At 43.8% G+C, this 24,902-nt stretch overlaps 1 protein-coding gene across 3 annotated transcripts in view; it reads left to right on the plus strand.

Annotated features, from left to right (window-relative positions):
• CPM (carboxypeptidase M) overlaps positions 1-24,902 on the plus strand; it is a gene marked incomplete at both ends in the record, with an annotated part of 55,465 nt that overhangs the window by 19,832 nt on the left and 10,731 nt on the right. For 2 of the 3 annotated variants that reach the window (XM_084255019.1, XM_084255020.1), the window contains 2 exons: positions 13,452-13,549; positions 22,530-22,702. In XM_084255019.1, the coding sequence (XP_084111145.1) occupies positions 13,452-13,549; positions 22,530-22,702 (271 nt within the window). Of the gene's footprint in view, positions 1-13,451; positions 13,550-22,529; positions 22,703-24,902 lie in introns of those variants that run through there. The other variant, XM_084255021.1, reaches the window with a different exon arrangement.

A 24,902-nucleotide genomic window follows, 5' to 3' on the forward strand; every position in this document is an offset into this window, starting at 1 on the left:
GGCATCTAAGGTGGTCACAAAGGAAGTTTGGTTTTACCTTGCAGAAGCAATGCAGAACAACCTTAGAGTAAATCAAACAAACAGTGAAAAGCCCAGGGTGCCTGGGCCTGTTTCTCATCTCTACAGTGAAGATAGTAATGTCTGCCCCACCCATCCATAGGGTTCTGTTAAAGATTAAGTAAGATGAAGTGAGTGGAAAAAAAAAAAACTTTGGAAATTATGAATACTATCATTATTTTAAGCAGGTAGATATTTCTGAAATCTTGAGTTCTTCCTCAGATTCCAGATTATGATGTCATTTCAATAGGCCACCCCCTTTGTAACCCTGAAATTCTCAGTGAAACTCCAGAAAAGTTCCAAGACAGTAGAACTTGTGACTAAAGCACTTAACCCATGATGCCCCTTGATGTTGTTCAGAAATCCATTGGTAATTTCTGAAGGGTGTTGCAGTGATGTGAATGCCTGGTACTGGGCTTGTAGTGTTGGTTTTTTTTTTTTTTTTTAAGCAAATAGTTATATTTGTATTGACTTTGCAATGGTAGGTACAGCAAATTTAATATCCTACTTTATTACAAAAAAATAATTAGCACCAGCTCATGGTTTAAATGATCAGGGCTATGGTGGCATATATGCTCATCTTCTTCTTGGCTATATTAAAAATAAACAGAGGGCCTCCCTGGTGGCACAAGGGGTTGAGCGCCATGCTATGAGGTGGTCTGTGGCCTCTGCAGCACAAGTTTGATCCCCGGCTGGCCAGGGAGAGACCCACATGGTGCAGCAGACCTCTCCTGGCTTGCCTGCTGCTCCCTGTGGCAGTGTTCTTTGGTCAGTCTGCCTGTTCTGTTCCCCACTGACTCTGGTGAGTCCTTTCACCCCCTGCATCTCTGGCCTGTACTCCAGCTCTTGTATGCATGGATAAATCCTTAAAGAAATAAAAAATAAACAGAAACAGGTAGGTAAATAAATCTCATATTCACCACTCCTTTAAAAAAGGTTAGCGATTACCACATAGCTTCTTGAGTTTGTTGATGCAAACAATTGCTGTGATTTTGTTAAAGGATACATTGAAAGGGGCTTTGAAAGCCGCAAACCTATGGTCTTCACATGGTTTAATATCTACTGGATGAGTTAGGGTTTCTCCTTTGTTCACAGACTGGTGGCATTCAGGCCTCTGCCTCATACTTTCCTCTGCCGCAGCCCCAGTCCACCTCCCCTTCCTCTTTTTTTGCACTTTGGCACGGGAGCCATGTGAGAAAATGTTGTGAAAGATGTATTGATGGCTAATGCTTTGGCACAATTAGCCAAGGTAACCTACCCTTGTGGCAACCTGTACACCAGCCTCAGGCATTTTGTCCTGGGAATCTTGAATAAGATTCAGGGCCTCCCTGGTGGTGCAGGGGTTAAAGACAGCACTATCAAGCTACTGCCGGCCACTGCAGCACAAGTTTAATCCACAGCTGGCCAGGGAGCTACCCACATGTCTCAGCAGACCTCTCCTGTCTTGCCCGCTGCTCCCCTCAGCAGTGTATTTCGGTCAGTCTGCCAGTCCTGCTTTCCACTCTCTCTGGTGAATCCTCTCACTCCCTGCTCCTCTTGCCTGTACCCCAGACCTTATGCATAAATAAATCTTTTTTTAAAAAAAGATTTACTCTGTGGGCTAAAAAAGTAAATCACCTGCACCTGCACCCCTATGTTTATAGCAGCACTGTTTACAATAGCTAAGCTTTGGAAACAGCCCAAATGCCCAAAAATAGATGACTGGATCAAGAAGATGTGGTACAAATATACCATGGAATATTACTCAGCATTCAAAAAAGATAAGCACATGCAATTTGCAGCAACATGGATGGTGCTGGAAGGGATCATGCTCAGTGAAATAAGGCAGAAAGAAAAAGAAAAATACCGGATGGTCTCACTCATAGCAGGAATCTAGAAAACTTAAATAAGGGATCAGGAAAATGAATAACTATAAGAAAGTGAAAATCAAAAGCAACAAACAACTATGAACCAGAGACACTTTTTGGGGGGCGGGGGGCAGGAGGGAAGGGATTGGGGTCAAAATAAGGGGGTTGCAGTTGTATGGGGAATATAAAAATAAAATTTATTTAAAAAAAAAAAAAGTAAATCACCTGGTGTCTGTTGGTGTGAAAGCTTATGACAGTTTTTGTGGCAGTAGATTTTGAAGGAAATGATATCTCCAGACAGCCCCCTCCACTTTCTGAATCTACACTTCAGTGTCTTCAAAACCTAGTAGATGTTGGTCTACCTGAACTGATCTACAGATCATCTGGAACATACATTTTTGCCGACTGTTGTCATAAGGTCTCTAGCCATATGTATGGACACTGTATTTGAATTTTCTCTTTAATAGCAGTGACGCTAGGGCTTATTGTTTGTCCTCAGCCAATTCTGTGCACTTGAGGTCCTCAAACAAATGCATGCTTACCATGTTTCTGGTACTCTTGGCGAATTTTGAATTTTGTGAGGATTAACTGACATAGGAACCCCATGAGGAGTTGGTACCATTAACCCCACCTCACAGATGAGAAAGCTGCTTCAGGGAGATTAAGCAGATTGCCCAATACCACATAGCTAGTTGTTGCACCAGCAACACCACACTGGTAGAGAAACGGGAGTTGTGGAGCAGGCTGCACAATGCAAGATGGATGCTGACAAGCAAGATCCTGGCCTTTTTATTGATAGAATAATCATACAACATCAGTTACATGAAGTAGGAGGACAAGGAGAAAAAGATGGGTGAAACTAAAGAATGTGTTTTTGTCATCTAGGAGACAAAAACTCATGGGGGGACATGAGTCTGCTGACCAGATAAATCTTATCTGCTTGACGACCAAGTGTTGTAATCGAAACCAGACCCCAGACCCCTGGCCATGGGTCCAATCTTATCAACAAAGCATTCCCTTGATCAGCTTCTGGTGTCCCTTGTCATACATCAGTTCTCGGCCCCCCGGGCATTCCCGGTCATACCTCATGATATATAAGTTGGGAGCATGTTTTATGCCTTGGTCCTCAGCCCCCTGGGTGTTCCTGGCCATACCTCATGATGCATAGACTTCCCACAGTGAGCAAGCTTTCTGCTCTTGATTGATTTGATAGGCACCTTGTAAGGTTTGGCTCTATGACTGATTGACTGGTTTCTGAAGGCCAGTTCTGACCTTGTAAAGGAATGTGGAACTGCAGGTAACAAGGAATGGTGGCCCAACAGGCTGCTTAAGTCTAGCAGACCCACACTAGTAATGGCAGAGCTGGGATTTAAATCCCAAATTTGATTCTAGAACCTGTGCACTTCACCACTGTATAAGGTGTGACTAATAGGGTATTGTAAATCTTTTAGGGTACTGTAAATCTTTTCAGAAGTCTCAGATGCTGTTTTGAGGCAGTCGGTGTGTTACTGAAATGCCAGATTTGATGTCCTTATTAAACTGTTGATTCAGTTGTGAGGTTTAAACCTCAGAACGGTGATACTAGTGAGAAGCCTGCCTATGTTAGCCCCACTAATCCATCAAGTGTCCTGTGGTAAGTTTAGTCCTTGAAGCAACCTCATGTTGGCTTCTTCTGTTATCAGGTCAGTCTCCCCTGTCTGGGTTCTGGTTTGCTTCACTTCACAAAGAAAGCTTTTTAGGGCACAAACTCAGGGAGCAGGGTGACTGAAAAAGTCTTCATTCTCCAAAGCAGTTTATGGGGAAATTACTATTAATTGCCATAGCTTCCTGACACTGAAAGATGTTTTCTTATGGTAGCAGTAAATAAGCAGTGAGGATAAACAGGCTTCCAACAAACTTTTTTGGCGGGTCCGATGACCTCATCATAAATTGCAGCTGTGTGACACCTACAGGACTCTTAATAAAAAGGCCAACAGAGAAGGGAGCAAAACATCAACACTGAACCAGAATGCCCCGATCAACCATAAAGGAGAAAACTCAAATGGAGAATAAATGTATATGCTAGCTGTAATTATTACATCTTTTACTATAACATAAAAATGTATCTTTCTGTACTTAATTGTACTTTAATACTCGACTTGTCTATTATTATTGCTGAACTATTTTCTTCAAAGAGATGAGCTGATTATCTGTGACATCTCTCCCCAGGGACCAAAAAAAGGAAAGTTCTCAGCTTTTTATAGTATGAGGTCTTTAGGGGTTTTTACCTTGGGGATTTAAAAAGTTTCCTGTCTTCTATATGAAAAAAAAATGGCTAGAAGGGGACATGGAGAAATTATTTCAGTTGGGACATTAGAATTATGGTCAGTTTTTGAAACCAATTTTTTAATTACTATAATTTTATAGGAATTTTAAAAATTTTAGAGCAAGAGAAACTAATTCATCATCCTCTGAACCAGGAATGGATTAGTGGGAATAATGAGAGTAGAGTTGCAAGAAGGCAGAAGATTCTCCTACCATCTTGTTTTGGTCAATGGCTAGTAACTGAGACAAGCCACTCTCCTCTGGAAGTTTTGACAGTCTTGAAATCAAGAATGAAGGAAAAATTTCCAACTCATCTTCATATTTTTCCTTTCCTTTTTATAATTGAAAAAGTATCCCTGAGCAAGCTCAAGAATCTCTTATTTATAAACTGACATTCCCAAATCTGGTGGACTTTTATCTCATTCATGTTACATGTGCAATGTCAGTAAGTTGTGATTCTTCTCCCTAGCATCTTCCTTCCATATCCTAAGCTGATAGGCAATATTTTAATAGAGGCTGCTCTATGTTGTGATAAATGGAAAAGAGATGGCACCCATGCATTGGCTCGTAAAGCTTCTTTCTCAAAGTAGCATGTCATTTTCTACCCACACTTCATTAGCCAGAGCAAGTCACAAGGGACCACATCTGAGGTCCATAGGGCATGGATGGTTGGACCAAGAATGCAGAGACCTTTGCTAGGAAGGTGACCTAAGTTCTGGAGGATGACCAGGATGCACGTGGTGGACACAGTAGAGGAGAAGAAGGGTATGACAGATTAGGCAATGCTGACCCAATTGAGAAAACCAGACTCAGGCCTCCCTGGTGGTGCAAGAGACTAAACACCACACTATGAAGCAACCCCAATCTGAAGCCTCTGCAACACAAGTTCAATCCCCGGCCGGCCAGGGAGCAACCCACATGGTGCAACAGACCTTTCTTGACTCGCCTGCTGCTCTCCTCAGCAGTGTATTTTAGTCAGTCTGCCTTTTCTGTTCCCCACTCTGTCTGGTGAATCCTCTCAGCCCCCACATCTCTGGCATGTACCCCAGCTCTTGTATGCATAAATATTTAAAAAAAAAAAAAAAGAAAAGAAAACCAGACTCTTCTACACGAAATAGAAAGCTAACCAAGAGGCAGAATTTTTTTTTTGTTGATGTAACTGACTAGATTTTCAGTGGCAATGGTTGAGATGTCATTTTAAAGATCTAATCTAAAGAGGGAGAAATCAGGATGAGTGAATAATCTAGAGAGCTTTATCAGAGTTAGGTTTTGTGGAATACCTAGGATTTAGAAAGGCAAGAAATCCAGTGATGCATTTTAGGTTAAGCATGATACAAAGATTGAGGCTGAGCCTGGGGTACAGAAAGAATCCTGACGCCAGTGGGAGCATTTGTGTTAGTGGGTAATATGATGAAAGTGGGGTGATAGAGGACCTTGAAAGCCAGCGAAAGGAATATGGAGCTGATGTGCCAGTATTGACTGAAAGACCATAGCTCTAAAGATGTGCCAAAGACTTTGGAAATGCTACAATAGATATTTATTGAACACTGACTATGCACCAGGCACCCTTAGGAGCCAAGGATATAGCACTGAACAAAACAAGCAAACCAAACAAAATGGCGAACACAACAGACAGTGCTCTTGTGCATTACTCTAATTGAGACAGGCATTATACAAGTAAGCAATTACATTTACAACCTCAAAGAATGAAAAATGTGTGAAGGTAAATTACACAGTTCAGAGAATGACCACTGGGCAGTAAGGAGGGGAGGGATTAGGATGACAAGATGCCTGTGAAGACTGATGAAGGTGCAGCAATCCTAGGTGATAGTCTCTACCCCCCAACCCCAGCCCCATGTTCATTAGCAGGTTTGCTACACTCAGCTGACTGAGGCCTCCAAGTGCAGGCCGGGTCCATCAGTGTATACAAGAAGCCAGGAATGCTGGGTGTAAAGGTGGCCATTGGGTCTACTGCTGGTGGACTAGTTGAAAAGGTGCAGGTAGAATGGCTCTCAGATTGCAGACACACAGCTTCACCCCTGAAGCAGCCCTGGTGATGACCACTGAGTCCCCCAGCCTCTTCTGGCCCAGGCTCACACTCACAGCAGATAGGACCCCACACAAAGATCTCTGTGCAGTGGGAAACTCCAGTGCAGCAAGAGTTAGAGTTAAAACCTACCTAGAGGTAGGGCACAGATGCCTCCTGTCCCTCTGTCCCAACACCCATACGTTAAACTGAGTCACAAAAGAGGTCCCTAAGTAGAATTTAGACTTGCCCTCAGCACACATAGCCCAGTGCCATCACTGCTGCCAGGCAGAGCAAGCACTTGCTCATAGCACAGTAGCAGCAGGACCCCTGAGCTCCTTTTTGACAAGTTCCTATATTCATAGGCAAGTCTGGCTCACTCAACAGGAAATGTCAGTTAAGCCTCATGGAATGAACACACACACAGGAATATTATTCAGGTATGAAAAAAATATGAAATCCTGGGGCCTCCTTGGTGGTACAAGGGGTTAAGATGCAGCACTATGAGGCAATCAGTAGCCACTGCAGTGCAAGTTTGATCCCTGGCCAGGGAGCTACCCACATAGCACAGCAGACCTCTCCTGTCTCGCCCGCTGCTTCCCTCAGCAGTGTATCTCAGTAGATCTGCCTGTTCTGCTCCCCACTCTGTCTCTGGTGAATCCTCTCACCCACCCCCCACACCTCTGGCCCATACCCCAGTTCTTGAATGCATAAATAAATCTTTAAAAAAAATGAAATCCTGCCATTTGGTAGGACATAGATGGACCTAAAGGAAATTATGCTTCATGAAATAAGTCAGACAAAGAAAGAAATACGATATGATTTCACACAGAAGTGGTATATAGAGAATACAAGCAAACAGATGAACTAAATTAAACAAAATTAAACAAATTAAACTAAATTAAACAAAAATAAAGCTGAGGCTGTGAGATCAGTGAGTGGTTACCAGAAGGGAGAAGAGAAGGGAAAATGGGCACTAGTAAGGTGAAGGATAGATTTGAACTTTAAGTGGTGCACTTAATATAGTTGATACCCATGCTGATTCCCAATAATGAGCTCCTGAAACGTATGTGATAATGCAATGACTTCAACCAAGGAAAAAAAGAATTTCATTAAGTTTACCTTTAAATTGTGACTATAAAATCTGATTATAAAAGTTATTCATATAAAAAGTAAAAGAGAAGGGGGGTTCTCCCTGGTGGCACAGGGGTTAAAGTTCAGCACTATCAAGCTCTTGCCAGCCACTGCAGCATGAATTCGATACCCTGCTGGCCAGGGAGGTGACCCACATGGCGCAGCAGACCTCTCCTGTCTCGCCCGCTGCTCCCCTCAGCAGTGTACTTCAGTAGATCTGCCTTTTCTACTCCCCACTTTCTCTGGTGAATCCTCTTACCACCAGCACCTCCAGCTTACACCCCAGTTCTTGTATGCATAAATAAATAAATCTTTAAAAAAAAAACGAAAGAAAGAACAGCATGTGTTAACACCAAAATATGCTCATGATTATATGTAAAATGAGATGGTTTTACATAAAGATCAACTGCTTCCCAAATCTGTCTGGAGGTTCATTGCTTCGGTCTTAGCAGTTTTCAAACTTCACTGGGCCTCAGAATCTCCAAAGGATCTTGTTAAATGCAGGTTTCAGACTTTTCCGTGGAGTCTGATTAAGGACATGGAGGTTGGAGTTCAGGAATTGGCATTTTATAAGGACCCAGGTAATTCTGATGTGGGAATTACTCCTTCATTCCCCACCCACTGAAGCTATCCATCATTTTTCCAAGCTTCTCCCACTTCTGAACTCCTGCAGAATCTTGTAGCATGCATTGTCTGCTTGCTTGTTTTTGGATCTTGTGAATCATTCTAAATTGTAAACTTTTCCTGATCCCCCAAGCAAACCCAGTTAGTTGGAGACCCATGCCACATCCTGGGATTTGTGTCAACCCCCCAGTGAACTCCTGAATACACTGAAATATTTGGAATCAAAATTTAGTTTGTAGTAAAGAAAAGAGGCTGAACATTTGAGAACTCTTTGGCACAACTGGAATTAGCTGTTGCTTTTGCAAATAAAGGTAGCCTTTGCAACAATGGTAGAAAAAAAAAATCTTGTTTAAATTACCTTTACTTTGGCCATCAGGCTACTGAAAGAGTGCCATAGGGCAGGGAGAGGGGGGTTATAGTAGGTCAATATTGTCAAAAGGACAATGGCCAGATAGAGAACAGGTCACTGTGGTTCTTCACCCACGCACAATTGCAAGACCACTCAGGCTCAGGGAACAACAATGCAGTTTATTTAACAAACGGGGAAACAGAGAGTTCCCAAGGCCACAAGTGCCGGGCTAGCTCATCCCACGTAGGGTCCATAGTGACCAGAAGTCCTAAACAAAATGCTTGTGGCCTGCAGGCCAGGAGCCAACTCACCGCAGCTGGATGTGCTCACAGGCGGAGCCACTGAGATGATGCCACGGCAGTCCACAGCAACAGTCTGAAGTCAGGATGGACAGCACCGGATGCTGGACTGGACAGCAATAGAGGCAGCAGCACTGGGAGGCACTGCCAGACAATTAACAGCTCTTGGAAGTGACCCAGACAGAGTGCAGGTCACTCATTAGCAGTGCTGGACAGCTCTGGTCACCAGGATGTGGTAGTGTCAGAAATGCCGTGTTAACAGCTCTCCATGAGTTGTTGGCCCACACCAACAACTCTCTGAGACACCAGGCCCAGGGCCTTTCAAGCAGTGTCAGAGGCAAGCCAGAGGCAGGTGTGGCGGCCTGGCCTCTGCAAAGTTTTTTGGCTTCTCTTCTTTCTTCAGAGGTCAGCTGCTGGATGCTTCTTTTTCTTCAGAAGTCAGGAACAGAGTCCAGCTCAGGAACAGAGTGAGCCTGAGTATGCCAGTCGGAGCATCTAACTGGTCCCTGCCCTGCCTTATATCTTCTTTCAGGGATTTCCTCCCTCCCCCCAAAACCCCTACTCTGCCCCTACCCCACAGGTCTGACTGGACCATTTTCAATCCTATCACTGATTGGACCATTTACTAACCAGCTTACAGCTCACACCTGATCAGTCCATTCTAGGATCCAGACACCAAATCCACGGGCCTCTCTACTGCCTGCAGCTGGAGGAAGCCACAGCGCTGGAGCTGGCCCAGTAGGGCCCGGTGCTCCTCCCTGAAGCCCTGAGCCAGGGCCTGCATGCCCTGGGGTGGCTGGTAGGGAAACCACTGCTATCTGCCATCATTGGTAGCCTCTGCCTGTTGCCTGAGCCCTGGTGGGTGGCAGTAAAATGCCCACAACCTACTGCCACTTGTACTGCCCGCATGAAGCTTTCTGGGGCAGGACACCGATTTGCCCACTGTTTGTTCTGAGGGAGCCCCAGTTGCAAAAGAACCAGGCTTAATAACTCAGTAAAAGTTCTTTGTGTCAGGGCACAAAAGAAATCATCCCATACCCCTCTGGGTTATTCTCGGACTACATGACTAATCAATCTGACTGGTTAGCAAAGGAGAAACATAACAAATGTATGAAGAATTTGATTGTTCATTCTAAAGACAAATGGAGAAACCAGAAGTATTTGTCTTTGTTTTGAGACCTGGGGTTTCAAGGACAGAGAAGGGGAGACTTCACATGACTGGTAAGGAGGAGGTGACCTCATCCTTACTCTGAAAGTAGAGATGAGAGTCTCGGAGAAGACATGTGTAGCGGCAGGAAGGGCACAGATCAAGAGCTCTATGATCCAAGCAGACAGGTAGAGTCCTGGAGCCCTCAGTGGCTTTTCAGGCTTTTATTGAGCTTTTAGCAGGTACATGGCAGGCAGGGGTATCAAGGGGCCGGGAGGCTGGCAGGCCTCCCAGCCCACAGCGAGTCTTCACTCTTTCTGGGCTCTCTGGCATTCCTATTCTCCTCTGCTGCTACTCTCATTCTCTCTGCGCTTTTTCTCTTCTACTCTTTCTGCTGGTTCCACTGGCGTCCCCATGAGGCCGCCCATATAAGCCCAGTCTCAGCCCAGGTGCGCCCACCTATGCATGCCCACACCCTATTCCATGTGTCCGCCGTGAGGCATGCATCTAGGATCCCAGGGATCCATCATTAATGCTAATGGCTGGAGGGCAGAAAAGCCTGATACTTTTTCACTTACCCTACAACATGTTTGCTGATATACCTAGAACTGGGCGAGACTCCCAACTATTCTAAGTCATGAAAAGGAGAGCAGTGATTATTTCAATTAGGGCATAAGGATCTTCTTCAATTAAGTAGGAATAAAAGACTTAGGCAAGAACAGAAGATTGCCCTGTGCTTCATGAACCTCACTACTCTCAAAGCAAAACAATCTGCAGTCTTTAAGTAATGGTAATAGCCCTCCCAAGGCTCAAAGAGCTTTGATTGATCCCTAGTTCCTATACCCAGGGAACAAGAGGCCTACTCTGGGCTTATTAAGCAAAATCTATCTGAACCTTTTGGATAGACTAACCTCACTTGCTTCAGAAAATGTGAGCTTTGAAGAACTGAAGCTCCAAATAACCTGAGAATTGGGAATGGAAGATTCTAATTAGGTGATTCTGGTGGGAGATCACTGGATGAATTGTGCTTGTCCACATGGTAACTTCAATCATCTTTAGAACTCTATTCAAAAGTAAGTTATAAATACCTACATCTGTAAAGCTTTCATGATCTCCTCCTTGGAAAAAGTTAACCATCTCTTCTTAGTCTGTACCTACAACAGTGACTTACACACATTTCTGTGACCAGAGGTCACACTCTCGTGTAATTATATTTGCATGTTGCTGTTCTCCAGTAAATCAGCAACTCCCTGGACATAGGAGATGTGACACTTCTATGTAATCTGATCACCTGGTTAAATGCCCTTATGTAGTCGTACTTAATAAATGGGTGTGTTTTTTGGCTGTTGGCTCAGAGGTGAAAAAGGTGACTCTTCAGTTGTCCCAAATCAGGGCTCATCTGACACCAGCTGCCTCCACTGCACCATCTAAGTTCAACCCCAGTGAAATCAAAGAGAGGAAGCCATAGGGAAGTCAGTACCAAGTCTGCCCTGACCCACAAGATTGACAACCTGGGTCTGTCTCCCAAAAAAAGTTAGTGATGATATCACCAAGGCAACTGGTGATTGGAACAGTTTGAGGAGGCAATGAAAATGACCATTCAGAACAAACGAGCCCAGATCCAGGTGATACCTTTGGCCTCTGCCCTTACAACCTTCAGGGACCTGCCAAGAGTCAGAAAGAAGCAGAAAAACATCAAGTACAGTGGAACTGCCTCTTTGATGAGACTGTCAACATAGCCCCACATAGTTCACCAATAGTGAACTAGAGAGCTCTCCGGCACCATTAAAGAGAGCCTGGGGCCATCAGTGGGCTGCAATGTTGACAGGTGGCTTCTACCCTCCCAACTTCATAGATGACCTCAATAGTGGTGGGGTGGAATGTTTAGCTAGTTAATAGCTAAAAAGGAAATGTTTCAGAAAAGGATCATTTGACAAACAATAAATTAATTGGTTAATTAATTAATTAATGGACATGTAAGTGAAGGAGTGAGGATTTTGCCCTGAACAGGTAGCACTGATCTGATCAGCTGCATTTTCTGGGTCTTTTCTAAGAATTCAGTAACTAAATTTAACATAACATGTCACCTTAGCATGACAAATTTCCCTCAAGTACTGTCATAATAAAGTAGGAATAAATGGTAAAATGCAAATCAAGTATCAGTTTCACTTTGCTTTCTTCATGACAACTGAGTGTTCCTCAGCCTGTGGGACCCCTGTTTTATGGACCTAGAGGTGAAATCCTTCAGAAGCCAGCTCAATATCAACCCATTAATTCCTTTTGTGGGCTCTTGAATACTGTGTGAGGTTTAGATATCATAGATATTTGAACTTTGTGTATATATAATATCAAATATAAATATCCCAATCTCTAGTTTTATAGTGTTTTATTAAAAGAGATTATTTTAAAGTTGAAAGGTATCCCTTCATTTAATTGCTTAGGAAGCCAAGCCTCTTGAAGAAGGGGCAGTCTTGTTAGTGATCAGGATACTGGACTTGAGGTCAAATTGGCCAGGATTCAAATCTCAGCTCTGCAGTTCAAATCACAGCCTCTTATTGGCTGTCTGTGGTCATAAGCAGATTACTTAATATTTTCTTTTTTTTTTAACTTTTTTTTTTTTTAAGATTTATTTATTTATTTATATAAGCACTGGGTACAGTCAGAAGCACGGGAGGGTGAGAGAATTCACCAGAGCCAGAGCGGGGAGCAGAGCAGGCAGAAGGACTGAAGTACACTGCTGAGGGGAGCAGCGGGCGGCAGGAGAGGTCTGCGCGCCATGTGGGACCCTCCTCCGGTGGCCGGGGAGCAGCCGGGGATCGAACTGGCGCTGTAGAGGCTGCGGGCAGCTTCTCAACCCAGCACTCAACTGCTGCGCCACCGGGGAGGCCCTACTTAATATTTTCTAAAGATTCATTTTCTCATCTGTCAAGTTTCATTAAATCTCCATCTTAGTGTGTCTGACAAGGGGACTACCTGAGAGATTGTGAGCCAGAGACCAACTGTATCCTCTACACAGAGCAAATCCTCGTTGATCTTTAGTCTCCACCCATCTATGGCCACACTAGAACTTAGAGATTTTTTCTGAGGCGTTGGTAGGATGGATGGTGTCCCCAGTTTACTGGACATGACTCACCCACATCCAGCATAGCCAGGGGCTGTTATGTTAGCGTTTGAATATAAGATTTAGGACCTATTAATTTAAAGCCATCTCCCTCTTTGTTACATGTTTCCTTGTTGCTGCTTTTATTTCCCCCCTTTCCTTGCACTGTGAGTTAAAGGCTCTCCTGGGCAACCATCACCTATATTTGAAATTTGCATTATTGTGTGAATTAGCAAGATTGTTCCTATAAAGCACTAGGAATCGGAGCAAAATATATAACTAATTTGGAAAAATGAGAACTACCTTCCTTAGTAACTAGTCTTCAACTTTGAGGAAATCACATAAAAACATGAGTTTAAATATCTGGGCTAAATTGAAATGGTTTGACTGGCTATAAACTAAGCATTTTAAGGAGGTGTTAGTGATCTGAGTATCAGTCGCTAGGAAACCTCCAAGTATTTAGGAAGGAGAAACTACGTTGTTTTCAATTTTCATTTTCCTATAGTTCATTTGTCATTTTAAAAGACAACTTATTTCTTTTTATCTTCTTCTTTCTTTGTAAAGGCAGAAACCTCTGGGTTCTTGTCGTGGGGCGGTTTCCAAAAGAACACAGAATTGGGATTCCGGAGTTCAAGTACGTGGCAAATATGCATGGAGATGAGGTATGTATGTGACCTGAATATCTGAAATGCGACAGAGAAACTTCCCCTCAAGTCTTTTTGAGCTTCTGTGTAAATGTTCAGAAAGCAGCACATGAATTTTAACAAAGAATCTGGAAAGGTCCACCTGTGAAATCTTCAGAGGGAACTTAAAGAAGTAGGTCAGCAACTAAAGCACCATTTGGCTATTTACCTGGGGCCCTGTCACGGCAACTCGAGCTTGTTTTGTCTGTGGGGCAGGAAGACCCACAGCGCCGCTCTGAACTGTCAAGTCCCTGCACGCCTTCCTTCCTGGGTCTGTGTGCCGTCCCAGGTCAGCACCCCGGGGCCCCAGCAAAGGAACTGTATTATATTTGAAGCCAAAACAATCAGAAGATCCAAGATGCCTAATAACTACCCAAATGCCTAATAACTTTTTTTAAAAAATGCTTTTGTCACTTTTAATCGCAAAGTCAATGCTTAAACTTAAACTGTCACTCTGAGGGTTCTGTCATGGCCTCCACGCACAAACACTCTTCTGTTCTGTAGTCATGTCTTGCCGCTTTCCCAATCTAGCAGGAATAAATTCTGGTTTTGTTTTGTTCCAGGTCTTTGTTTTTTGTTTTAAAGATTTATTTATTTATGCATACAAGAACTGGGGTACAGGCCAGAGGTGTGGGGGGTGAGAGGATTCACCAGAGACAGAGTGGGAAACAGAACAGGCAGATCTATTGAAATACACTGCTGAGGGGAGCAGCAGGCGAGACAGGAGAGGTCTGCTGTGCCATGTGGGCAACTCCCTGGTTGGGGATCGAACTCGTGCTGCAGCAGCTGCAGTAAGCTTCATAGGTTGCATCTTAACCCCTTGCACCACCAGGGAGGCCCCTTGTTACAGGTCTTTGCTTGCTTGCTTGCTTGCTTGTGTGGGTTTTTTTTGTGTGGGGGAGGAGGAGTAGGCTTGTTGGTTTTTTTCTTTTTTTGCAAAATACCTTTTTACCATTCCCTCCTTCCTAGGCACATCACTAGGCATTTGAAGACCCTCAATTTTTTTCTTACCTCCCTTCCTCGTGGTATTTTAAGATAACAACTGCACTATGCCCTGGTCACCAGAACTCCACACAACTGGGCCATCAAGTAGAAGGAAAAGGGAGTTCCCAATCGTTGGTGAAGAAAATTTACATAGGAATAGGCATAATACCCTATAGGTTACACTTAACTTTAAGGAATGTCAAAGTAAATGCATATTCCAGTAAGTCCCACCTGCTGGCTTGTTACAGCACTTGTGAGTTTGCAGTAGCGTGGGTGGCGCGCTCTAGTCCGTGCCCAGCTTCCTGTCCCAACTTCACCCTCCCCTAACCCAGGCTCTATTGGAGAAGGACCCACCTGGTGACACATACAGCCTGCCCTTTCCAGGTATGCCACCCAACCTGTCCTGCTGAGAGAGGCTCCTTGCCACCCGTGCTCAGATGCAAACATTTGCCTCTAATAAAGGCAATCCTCCTGTTCTGCTCCCCACTCTGTCCCTGGGGAATTCTCTCACCCCCCCCCTCCCACACCTCTGGCCTAAACCCCAGTTCTTGTATGCATAAATAAATAAATCTTAAAAAAAAAAAAAAAGAACAATGAAAGAAAGAAAGAAAGGGAGAGGTCTTTAAACCTGACTTGTGGTGTGGATGGAAGTTCAACCCCCTGTGACTTTTTTGTGCCTTTAAAGGCCTTACTATTTCTGAGAGTCTGACCAAAGTTGTTTTTAATAAGACAACTGCTTAGTACAGACAGCAGCCCAGACTTCCTCTCCTGCTTGCTATCTAGTCTATTGATCAAGGTCCCCGGGAGTCCATTTTTAATAAGAGACATGTGGGGCTCACTGACTTCTGTAGTTTATTTATTGAATTCCTGGCATTTCGGAGGTCGCAGTCTGCTATTCAGAAATTAACCCTCTGAAGTGATACTTTGAAACATGGGCAAGAGTCCATTCCCTCACTCACCCCTGTGTTTGCTTGTTCCTTTCATGCACTTTCCCAATTGCCTGGCATCTAGCTCTCTGGGTAGTTAGTGTATCTCATCAAGTCAGGGCTCTCTGGTTCACTTTTATTCTTTGAGGACTGAGATTAGGCAGGGGGGAGAAGCCTGTATGTTTTGGGGAGGGGATCTGAAGCCCGGTTGCCCCCATGTAGCCCAGATGGTAGCAGTGTCCGGGGGCTCTGGGCAGCTGGAAACTTCTGATCCTTCTATATTCTACCCTCCTCCTGGTGCTGCTGGGAACTGGGGCTGGTGAAAACATAACGCAGGAGCAGGGAGGGCTCACTCCAAGGGGCTTAACCACCTTATTCCTCTGTCTAGATCTTTCTGAAGTCAAAGAGATTTTTCAAAAGCCTGCTATTAAAAGCAGCATAGCGGGCATTTTAGGACAGCAGTTCTCAACCTTCCCTTGCGTCTCTGCCACAAACTTAGAAACTGATCTCAGGGTCTGTGAATCTCTTAGGCGTTGGTTTGTGGGCCTCATGTCGAGGATCCCAGCAGCAGGTACGTGTGCTCCCAGGATAGAATTAACCACATTATTTTTAAATGTTTCTTCTCTCCCGGATTTAACCCCAGAGAGTTTGTGCACGTGTGTGTGTGCGTGCGCCCCACACGTAATACCTGGGCTGGATGACAGTGCATATCAGTGGCACCAGGAAGGCCCAGTTTGGTTGGTCACGTCTGCTTGTGCACCCCCGTGACATTTTACCTGACTTCGTTATGCCTTGTTGTAGAAGCAGGACTTTATGAAGTGAAAAATAACCTGTTATTATTACTAAATCAACATGTGTACATCTTAGAAAACATACAGATTTTTTTAAAAAGTTGTATACTGACCTTTGAGAAATGAGTGCTTTTAATTCCTTATTCTGTAGCCTTCCAGATGCTTGTGTGTGTGCACTTTTATCTAATAAGTTATATATTAATTTGCTAGCTGTAACATTGTAAAGTTAATATTACAATACTGTGTCCCGGGGCAAGTTAGGGTTAATTAGACAGCTTCTGGGACAGTGCAGGCAGGGGCTTGGGCAGAGTTAGAGGCTTCTGAGATAAGGGCAACAAACGGAATAAGGGAAGCTCCAGAGATAAGGGCAACAGCTTCCAAAGGGGGTTAATCAAACACCCCTGGACAAGGGACAGGGATGTTCCTCGGCAAGGGCAATAAAGGAAAGGATGCTAAGATAAGAGATTTAGTTCTGGGCACAGAGACATTAAGACAGAATGAGTGAGACCACCAAGAACTAACCAATCACAAAGAGACTGGTGGAGCTTTAGAATAATCAGGGAAAGAAGATATATAGTCCCTGAGGCACCACTCTACTTTTAGGCCTGGCAGTCCCACTTTATTTTGGATCCTTTTCTCCTTAATGAACTTTTTCTTTCTCTAAACAAATCTCCCTCTTCTCGCTTGCTTGCCTGAGCGTCAGCGAAGTTCCTGCTGCGGCTTTATGAGACACCAAACGTGGGGGTCTAGTGGCTGCAACTCAGTGCTGCTGCAGCTGCAGCCTGGGATCCGTTCCTGGCTGGGAGACTAGGCTGGAAAACCTCCAATTATGGTATCAATACTACATACCCTTTGTGCCAATAAAGGTTTATTCTTTTTTTTTTCACTGCTCCAAATTTTTTTTATCTGTTGGAATCTGACAATGTGGGAGGTAATGTCTGGGAATTCCATTGTGACCTTTTACGATTTTATCAAAAGAAAAATATTGATGGTTTCACTTCTAGGAGGAATATAGGGGAACCCAATAAGGGATCAGGGAAAAAAATAGTAACAATAAATTTTAAAAAATTAACAGGTAACTATAAATCAGAGACACTCTGCAGGGGAGGAAAAGGAGAGGGATCAAAACAGGGGAGGGAGGAGCACAAGAGGTAGCGATGGTGCACAGGTGACTTGGTGGTGGGAATTCTATGGGGACTACACCTGAGAGGAGAAAGCAAATATTGTACAAAAATGAACAATGATGTAAAAAATATATAAATTATATAAAAATTAAATAAATAAAATTACTTTTATCATTATTATTTATTTTTGCTCTAATATTTGTTTACATTATATAACAACACCCCTCAGGTGTTGTTACCATAACCACACCCACCACTCAAACACCCCTAGTCTACCTTGCTTTTGGCCCTCCCCTCCCCAGTTTATCCTGTCATATATTCTACTTTCTGGTTTCTCCAGTTCTCCTCAAAATGCCCCCAGAATTATCCAAATCAGGATCCAGTGCAGGACCATGCATAGCATTCGTTGCTATGTACCTTGAATCTCTTTTAATCTAGCATTGAAAGAATCTTTTCATGACACTAGTTTTAATCAGGACTTCAATAGTTTCACAAGGAGATCAGTTATCAGTCCTACAGAATGTCCCAAATTCTGGATTTTTTGTTTCTCTCCTTGTGCATTGAATTGTGGCTGTATTTACTTCAAGTCGGAAGATAGATCTAAATGCTTGTTGGATTTAGGTGAAACATTTTGGTTAACATGCATTTAGAAATTGTGAAGATGAGTTAATTTGGCTGATGGTAAGTGTCAGGTTGATTAGCTTGGTTACACTCAGGATGCAAAAAAGCAAACTGTGTTTAGCAAAATCAACTGAAAATGCCCATTTGTAGGCAAATATTGTTACAAAAGAAATGAAGTTAAACCTTCTCTTTTCTGTATGATTTTCATTATTCTCTTATTCTTACAAAGGGTAAGGCACTATTGCAGATATTTTTCTTGCCTGCTTGAGGCACGGGTGAGTTATAGAACCTTACAAGAAAGTAGTAGCAATCGCCAACACTTGTAGCCACAGAGCTACACTGCGTGCTTTAGTGGTCACTTCTGACCACCTCTACAGAAGGCATATTTGTTTGTCTCATTTACCAAAAAGGGAATCCAGGTCTGTGTTTTGTTATAAACTGAATCCAGTGTTGGCAAAGAGCAGATCCAGCTATGGATCTGCCTCCTTTGCTCTCCCCAGCCTTTGAAATGTTCTTTCTATTGATTTTAGCACATAAATGTGTGATTGCTAATTAACTGTGTGGATGGCTATGCAGTTCTAGAACTGTTGAGATTAGGGTTCATTCCTCACATAGAAAAGTAGTCAGCTCTTATAGTAACACTGTCCTCAAGTCCCTTCTCTGACCTTTCTGCCCCTCCCCCTCCATGGTTGCTGCGGAATCACAATGAGTAGCTTATGACAGAGTTCCCACCCTCTGCCACTTGGTGTTTATGCTGTTTTCAGAATAAGGAACAAGTGCCTGAGATTCTACCATCCTCGTTTTAATGAGACTGGCAGCTGTTTTTCTAGTTCATCCAGGTCCTCCTTTGCATACACATGTATGTGGAATTGTAGAAGCTCTAATTCTAGGTTTAATTTATGTAAACCCCTAATTGGCATTGCTGACACACCTCAAGTCTTATCACTGGTTTTAAATGAAGGGATGATGCCAGCACACTCTGAGTGGGCGCCACCATTCCCTCATTCCACAGATACTCAGAACATTAGGGAGTGCGTCTGTGTACCCCTAACCCTACTGATGAGCTCATTCAGCTACTGGCTGATTTTGTAGTAAAGTGACTAATAACATACAATAAGAACTTTACTGAAAACTGGAATTGTGCCCTGAAACTGGGAATATCTACTACTCTCAGCCTGAACATGAGTACAGGCCCTAAACGTGGGGCCTAGGAAAATCACTCCTTGCTCCTTTCTAAAGCCCTCCCCCCTCTGTTTTGTGCCTGTCCCCTATCCCATGTGCTTAAATTTTTTTTTTTTAAGATTTATTTATTCATGCACACAAGAACCAGAGTGCAGGCCAGATGTGTGGGAGGGTGAGCAGATTCACCAGAGAGGAGAGTGGGGAACAGGCAGACTGAGCCAAATACACTGCTGAGGGGAGCAGTGGGTGAGACAGGAGAGGTCTGCTGCACCATGTGGGTAGCTTCCCGACCTGACGGGATGGAACCTGCGCTGCAGAGGCTGCAGACAGCTTCACAGCGCTGTGCCCAACCAGCCTGTGCCACCAGGGAAGCCCTGCTTAAAATTTTATAGGGAAAAAAATTTTGTACTGGGCAATCTCTAGATTGTTAATACAGCTCTAATTCCTCTCCAATGGAAATACTGAAGTGAGGATTGCTCTATGCTTAAGGTTGACAGCTGTAGGCCTAAACTAATCCAGTGACAGGTAAAGTACAGGTTGGAGGATGGGCTCACAAGGTGCCTGGGCCTCCCAGGGTCCATGGTCTGAAGAGGTGTAAGTGTAGGTATCCCATATGTGTCTGTTCAGCTTAACTGAATTGCCAATTCTGAGTCCTGATTACCCACTAGAGATGTTTTAAAGTTTCTGTTTGTAAACAACAGTGATTTCTCTTTTTACTGTGATGGTTTATTTGGCCTGGACTTTTGAAATATCCATGTAGCCCTCAGATTTTCACATTTTATAAATGTTCACATTTATAGTTGATTGTATTCCAGAGGTATATAGGTTGAAAGGAAAAACCTTTCCTGGACAACAGTGTCCATAATTTTCAACCTAAAAATAAAGGTTACATCATTTTCACAAGCCTGCCAGGTATGAAAGAGTTTGTGAGATGTAGTTGTGTGTCTAAATGCCTTTATCTAGAGGGTATTTTAATAGTTAACATAAGTAGCAGGACATATCTGAAATCATGCCTGCCCTGCCCTGATAAAGGCTGACTGTGTTGTCACCTCGCAATAGAAGTTCTACACTTACTCAAATGAAACAATAAAGCTTGTCCTTCCAAATGCAACTTCCCAAGCTTTTTTCTACCATTATCTCAGATGATAGCAAGATGTCCTCAGTTAGGCAATGTGACTTTGGGTAATTTTCTTGCTATCTCTCACTCTCAACACATTGCCTAAGTTGTAGTTGTTTCCTCAAAAATATTCAATTGTTTATAAAAATTCTCTGAAAAACAAGAATAATCATTTTTATCTAGTTAGTAAATTCTTTTTTAAAGGTTTATTTATTCATGCATCCGAGAACTGGGGTATAGGCCAGAGGTGCAGCAGGGTGAGAGGATTCGCCAGGACAGAGTGGGGATCAGAACAGGCAGACTGAAATACAAGGCCGAGGGGAGCAGTGGGCGAGTCAGGAGAGGTCTTCTACGCCCGGGTATCTCCCTAGCTGGGGCTCGAACTCGTGAGCTATCTGAACAGATAGCTTCAGTGTTGAGACTTACCCCTTTGTGCCACGAGGGAGGCCCTCTAACTTGACTGAAGTGAACCAAAATTTATTTTCTGCTTCCTGGGTTATTGCCAGTTTAACTACTGGGTGAATTATCAGTGACTCCAGAGAATGGTGAGCTCCTCCAGACTATCAGTCTCTGAGTTAGGGATTCCTTGATTAAGTCTACATGCTTAGAGAGAGAGTGTGTTCTAAATGAGAGACTGGTGAAGTTAATGGAGACAGTTTTGACCACATTCTTTTTCAAAATTTGAACTATCTAAGGTTTCATATTCAAAGACTTTATGTTAAATGAAGAGAGGTTTATACATAAAACATGAATGAGTGTTTGCAACATATTAAGGTTGAAAAGAATTAATTTGAATAATATTTGGCATGAATCTGCTTTTACCAGGGCAGTAAAATATGGCTCAACAACAAAAAATGGGACTTTAACTCCCTCTGAAATTTCATCTCTTTACCTCAGCATTTTTTAAATTGTCTGACTCTTAATTGGTTCTTTTATTATACAGCCAAGATTTTTATTTTTCCTCTGCAATTGAGAAATTACTGATTTCTTTGGGAATATAGAGACAAATAGAAAATACCTTGGTTACACATTTGTTTCCTGGAAACACTCAGGATTTTATTGTTGTGTTTGTGTGTGTGTGTGTGTGTGTAAATAACAGTTTTTCTTTAAGAAGTGACACTGGAGAAATAAGTAGAAATAAAAATCATCTAGAATACTGTCACTCAGAAATAACCACCATTATATTTGCCAAACATTGTTCTAGACATCGATGTATTTCTGTAGTAAGCAAATGAAAAGAAGTAGGATATAAAATTTAAATGTGTCATGTATAGTATTTTTAAATAAATACAAAATTCAACTTTACTTGAGTTAAACATAATAAACTCAAGAAAATTTGAACTGAAATGTAAATTGAAGTGAAACTTCAATGAAACTAAAATTAGTGAACTTGATATTTTCTCAAAATAAGAAATTACGGGGAATATAATTCCCCTGTGGCGCAGCAGTTGAGTGCTGGGTTGCAAAGCTGCCCGCAGCCTCTGCAGCGCCGGTTCGATCCCCGGCAGCCAGGTGAGGGACCCACATGGCTCGCAGACCTCTCTTGCCGCCCGCTGCTCCCCTCAGCAGTGTACTTCGTCATTCTGCCTGCTCTGCTCTCCGCTCTCGCTCTGGCGAATTCTCTCATCCTCCCGCGCTTCTGACTGTACCCAGTGCTTGTAAAAATAAATAAATCTTTTAAAAAAAAAAAGAAAGAAAAAGAAATTACGGGCCTCCCCTGGTGGCGCAGTGGTTGAGCACTGGGCTGCGAAGCTGCCCACAGCCTCTGCAGTGCAGGTTCGATCCCCGGCCGCCGGCAAGGGTCCCACATGGAGCACAGACCTCTCCTGCCGCCCGCTGCTCCCCTCAGAAGTGTACTTCGTCATTCTGCCTGCTCTGCTCCCCGCTCTGGCTCTGGTGAATTCTCTCACCCTCCCGCGCTTCTGACTGTACCCAGTGCTTGTATAAATAAATAAAATATTCTCACTATTCTCACAAGTGTGAGATATATCTCATTGCTATTTTTAAAAAAATAAATAAAATAAAATAACTGACAAATAATTTTTAGCACAGCTAGTGATTATCACTTGCCCAGGGTATCAGAACACTTGAGAAACAGGGATCTCACAGCTGGGTTTAGCCTTCGATATCAAGTGTAGAGCTCCTGGCTAGGAAATATGGCTATTTTCCTCTGATTAAGTAAATAATATCCCCTTTTTTCTTTATCACACACAGACTGTAGGCCGAGAACTGCTGCTTCATTTAATTGAGTATCTCGTAACTAGTGATGGAAAAGACCCCGAAATCACAAAACTAATCAATAGTACCCGGATACATATCATGCCTTCAATGAACCCAGATGGATTCGAAGCTGTCAAAAAGCCTGACTGTTATTATAGTAATGGAAGGTAAGGATGCACCAGCCTACTTTTATTTAAAAATAAAACAAAGCAACACAACATCCCCCCATCAGACCTGTCAGTGAACCAGCTTTTAGGCTGTGTCCTGTCATTGCTGTGCTGAAAACTCTTCAGGGCTGCCCATTGCTTTGAGGAGGAAAAGTAAAATCCTGCGTGAAGCTGCTTTACTCCTATGCCTGAAACAGACCAGCGGTAGAGCTCTTTGTGAGTCTTTGGCCCACACCAAGACGGAACAGCTCTTTGAGACACCAGGCCTGGGGCCTCTGGGGCTTCTCTCAGCTGGTGTCAGCAGCAGACCAGAGGGAGGGGGCTTCTGGCCTCTGCAAAGCAATTTGGCTTTCCCATAAAGCTTTTTGGCATATTTTGAGGTTGGCTTCTGCATGCTTCTTTCTTCTTTGGCATCCAGTCTCAAACTGGCTCATGCCCGCCATATATCCTCTTTCAGGGTTCCCCCCACCCCACCCGCAAGTCTGATTGGACTGTTTTGGGGATGGCCGATAGGACCTAACAACAACCAGCTCATAGCTCCACCTGATCTACAGCCCTTTCTAGGATCCAGGCACCAAATCCGCAGGCCTCTCTACTGCCTGCAGCTGGAGGGAGCCACACTGCTGGACCTGGCCCAGTGGGGTCCCGTGCTCCTACCTACAGCCCCGAGCCAGGGCCTGCATGCCCTGGGGCAGCTGGCAGGGGAGCCACCCATTCACCTTCCTTGCTGGCCTCTGCCTGCAACCTGAGCCCCACCTGAGCCCCGCTGGGTAAAATGCCACCACCAGCTGCCCTTACACTGCTTGCAATCCGCTCATGGGGCCCAGTGCTGGAGCCATGGGTTGGGGTGGAAGGTATCTCCAGTTTCATGCCCACCCCATTTCTCCCCCTGCAACCACCATCTTCTTCTGAACTTCCAAGTTCCTTCTCATCTCTGACGCTGTGCACCTACATTTTCCACTCCTCACTCCTTCCACTTGTAGAGGCAGGAATGGACCACAGTGCAGGTTTTCTGATCCCATGCAGACCGGGTAAAGGAGGAGTCAGAGTCCTTAGTGGCTTTTGCAGGTCTTTTATTGGGGTTCACCAGGCATATGGCAGGCAGGGGTGCTGGGGGGCCGGGAGGCTGGCAGGCCTCCCAGCCCCCAGCAAGTCTTCACTCTATCTGGGCTCTCCGGCCTTCTCTGCTTCTCTCTCGGCTTCTGTTCGTTCTCAGCTTCTTGGCTTCTGCTGGTATCCCCGTGACGCCGCCCTTAAAAGCCCAGTCTCAGCCCAGGTGAATCCCATCTACCTATGCCCACACCCTACTCCAGGTGCCCGCCATCAGGCATGCATTCAGGACCACAAGGATCCATCATCTATCCTGATGGCAGGAGAGCAGAAAAGCCCGACATTTTTCCTTACCCTACACACTGCTTAAACAGACTTTCCCTGACCTTTCACAGATGAGGTCCCCAGTTACATTCTCTCATTACCTGGCTTTTTAACTTTATAACACAATTTTTAAAGTCTAATTGCTTGCATAATAAATGCCTCTCTCCCCACTGAATGCTTGGCTACCTGAGGGTAGGAATCCTGTGTGTTATGTTTACCGTTGCTGAGTCCCTGAGGCCACGCATATGCCCTCGGTAAATACTCGTTCTTTCATTAGGCCAGAACAAACCAGACCTAACAAGAAATAGAGTGAGTATTACAGTTTTTCTGATTTCAACAGTTTATTTTGTTCCAATCTGCCTCAGGAAGTTTGGAATTTCTCAAATGTAATATATATTTGTGCAGTTTAAAATTTGCTTACTTTCATCAAAAATAAAATCTCACCATTTGGTTCCTTTCAACTTTATTTTAAACATGACCAGTCCACTTTCCAGAAATTCATTTGTATAAAGTAGCACATCCCTGTTGTTTCTCTTATCAATCACTATGTAACCAAAAATCAGTATGTAACCCCCGAATTTACTCTCAGTTCTGTAAGTTAGGAATTGGGGCAGGGCGGGGATGGCTAATCTTGATGCCATGATGTCTGGGGCCTCCGCTGGGGTCGGCTGAGACAGCTAACCTGGGACCACATATCCGGAGTCACCCGGGTTCTGTTTCTTCATGTGGCATCTCCAGCTGGCTAGTATTGGGAGTCTCAGAGTTCCCTGATTAAAAGCTCTGAAATGCAAACATTTATCAAACCCCTGTTTACATCAAATAGTTA

This window comes from Talpa europaea (genome assembly GCF_964194135.1).
Source record: "Talpa europaea genome assembly, chromosome: 15".
Taxonomy (NCBI): Eukaryota; Metazoa; Chordata; class Mammalia; order Eulipotyphla; family Talpidae; genus Talpa; species Talpa europaea.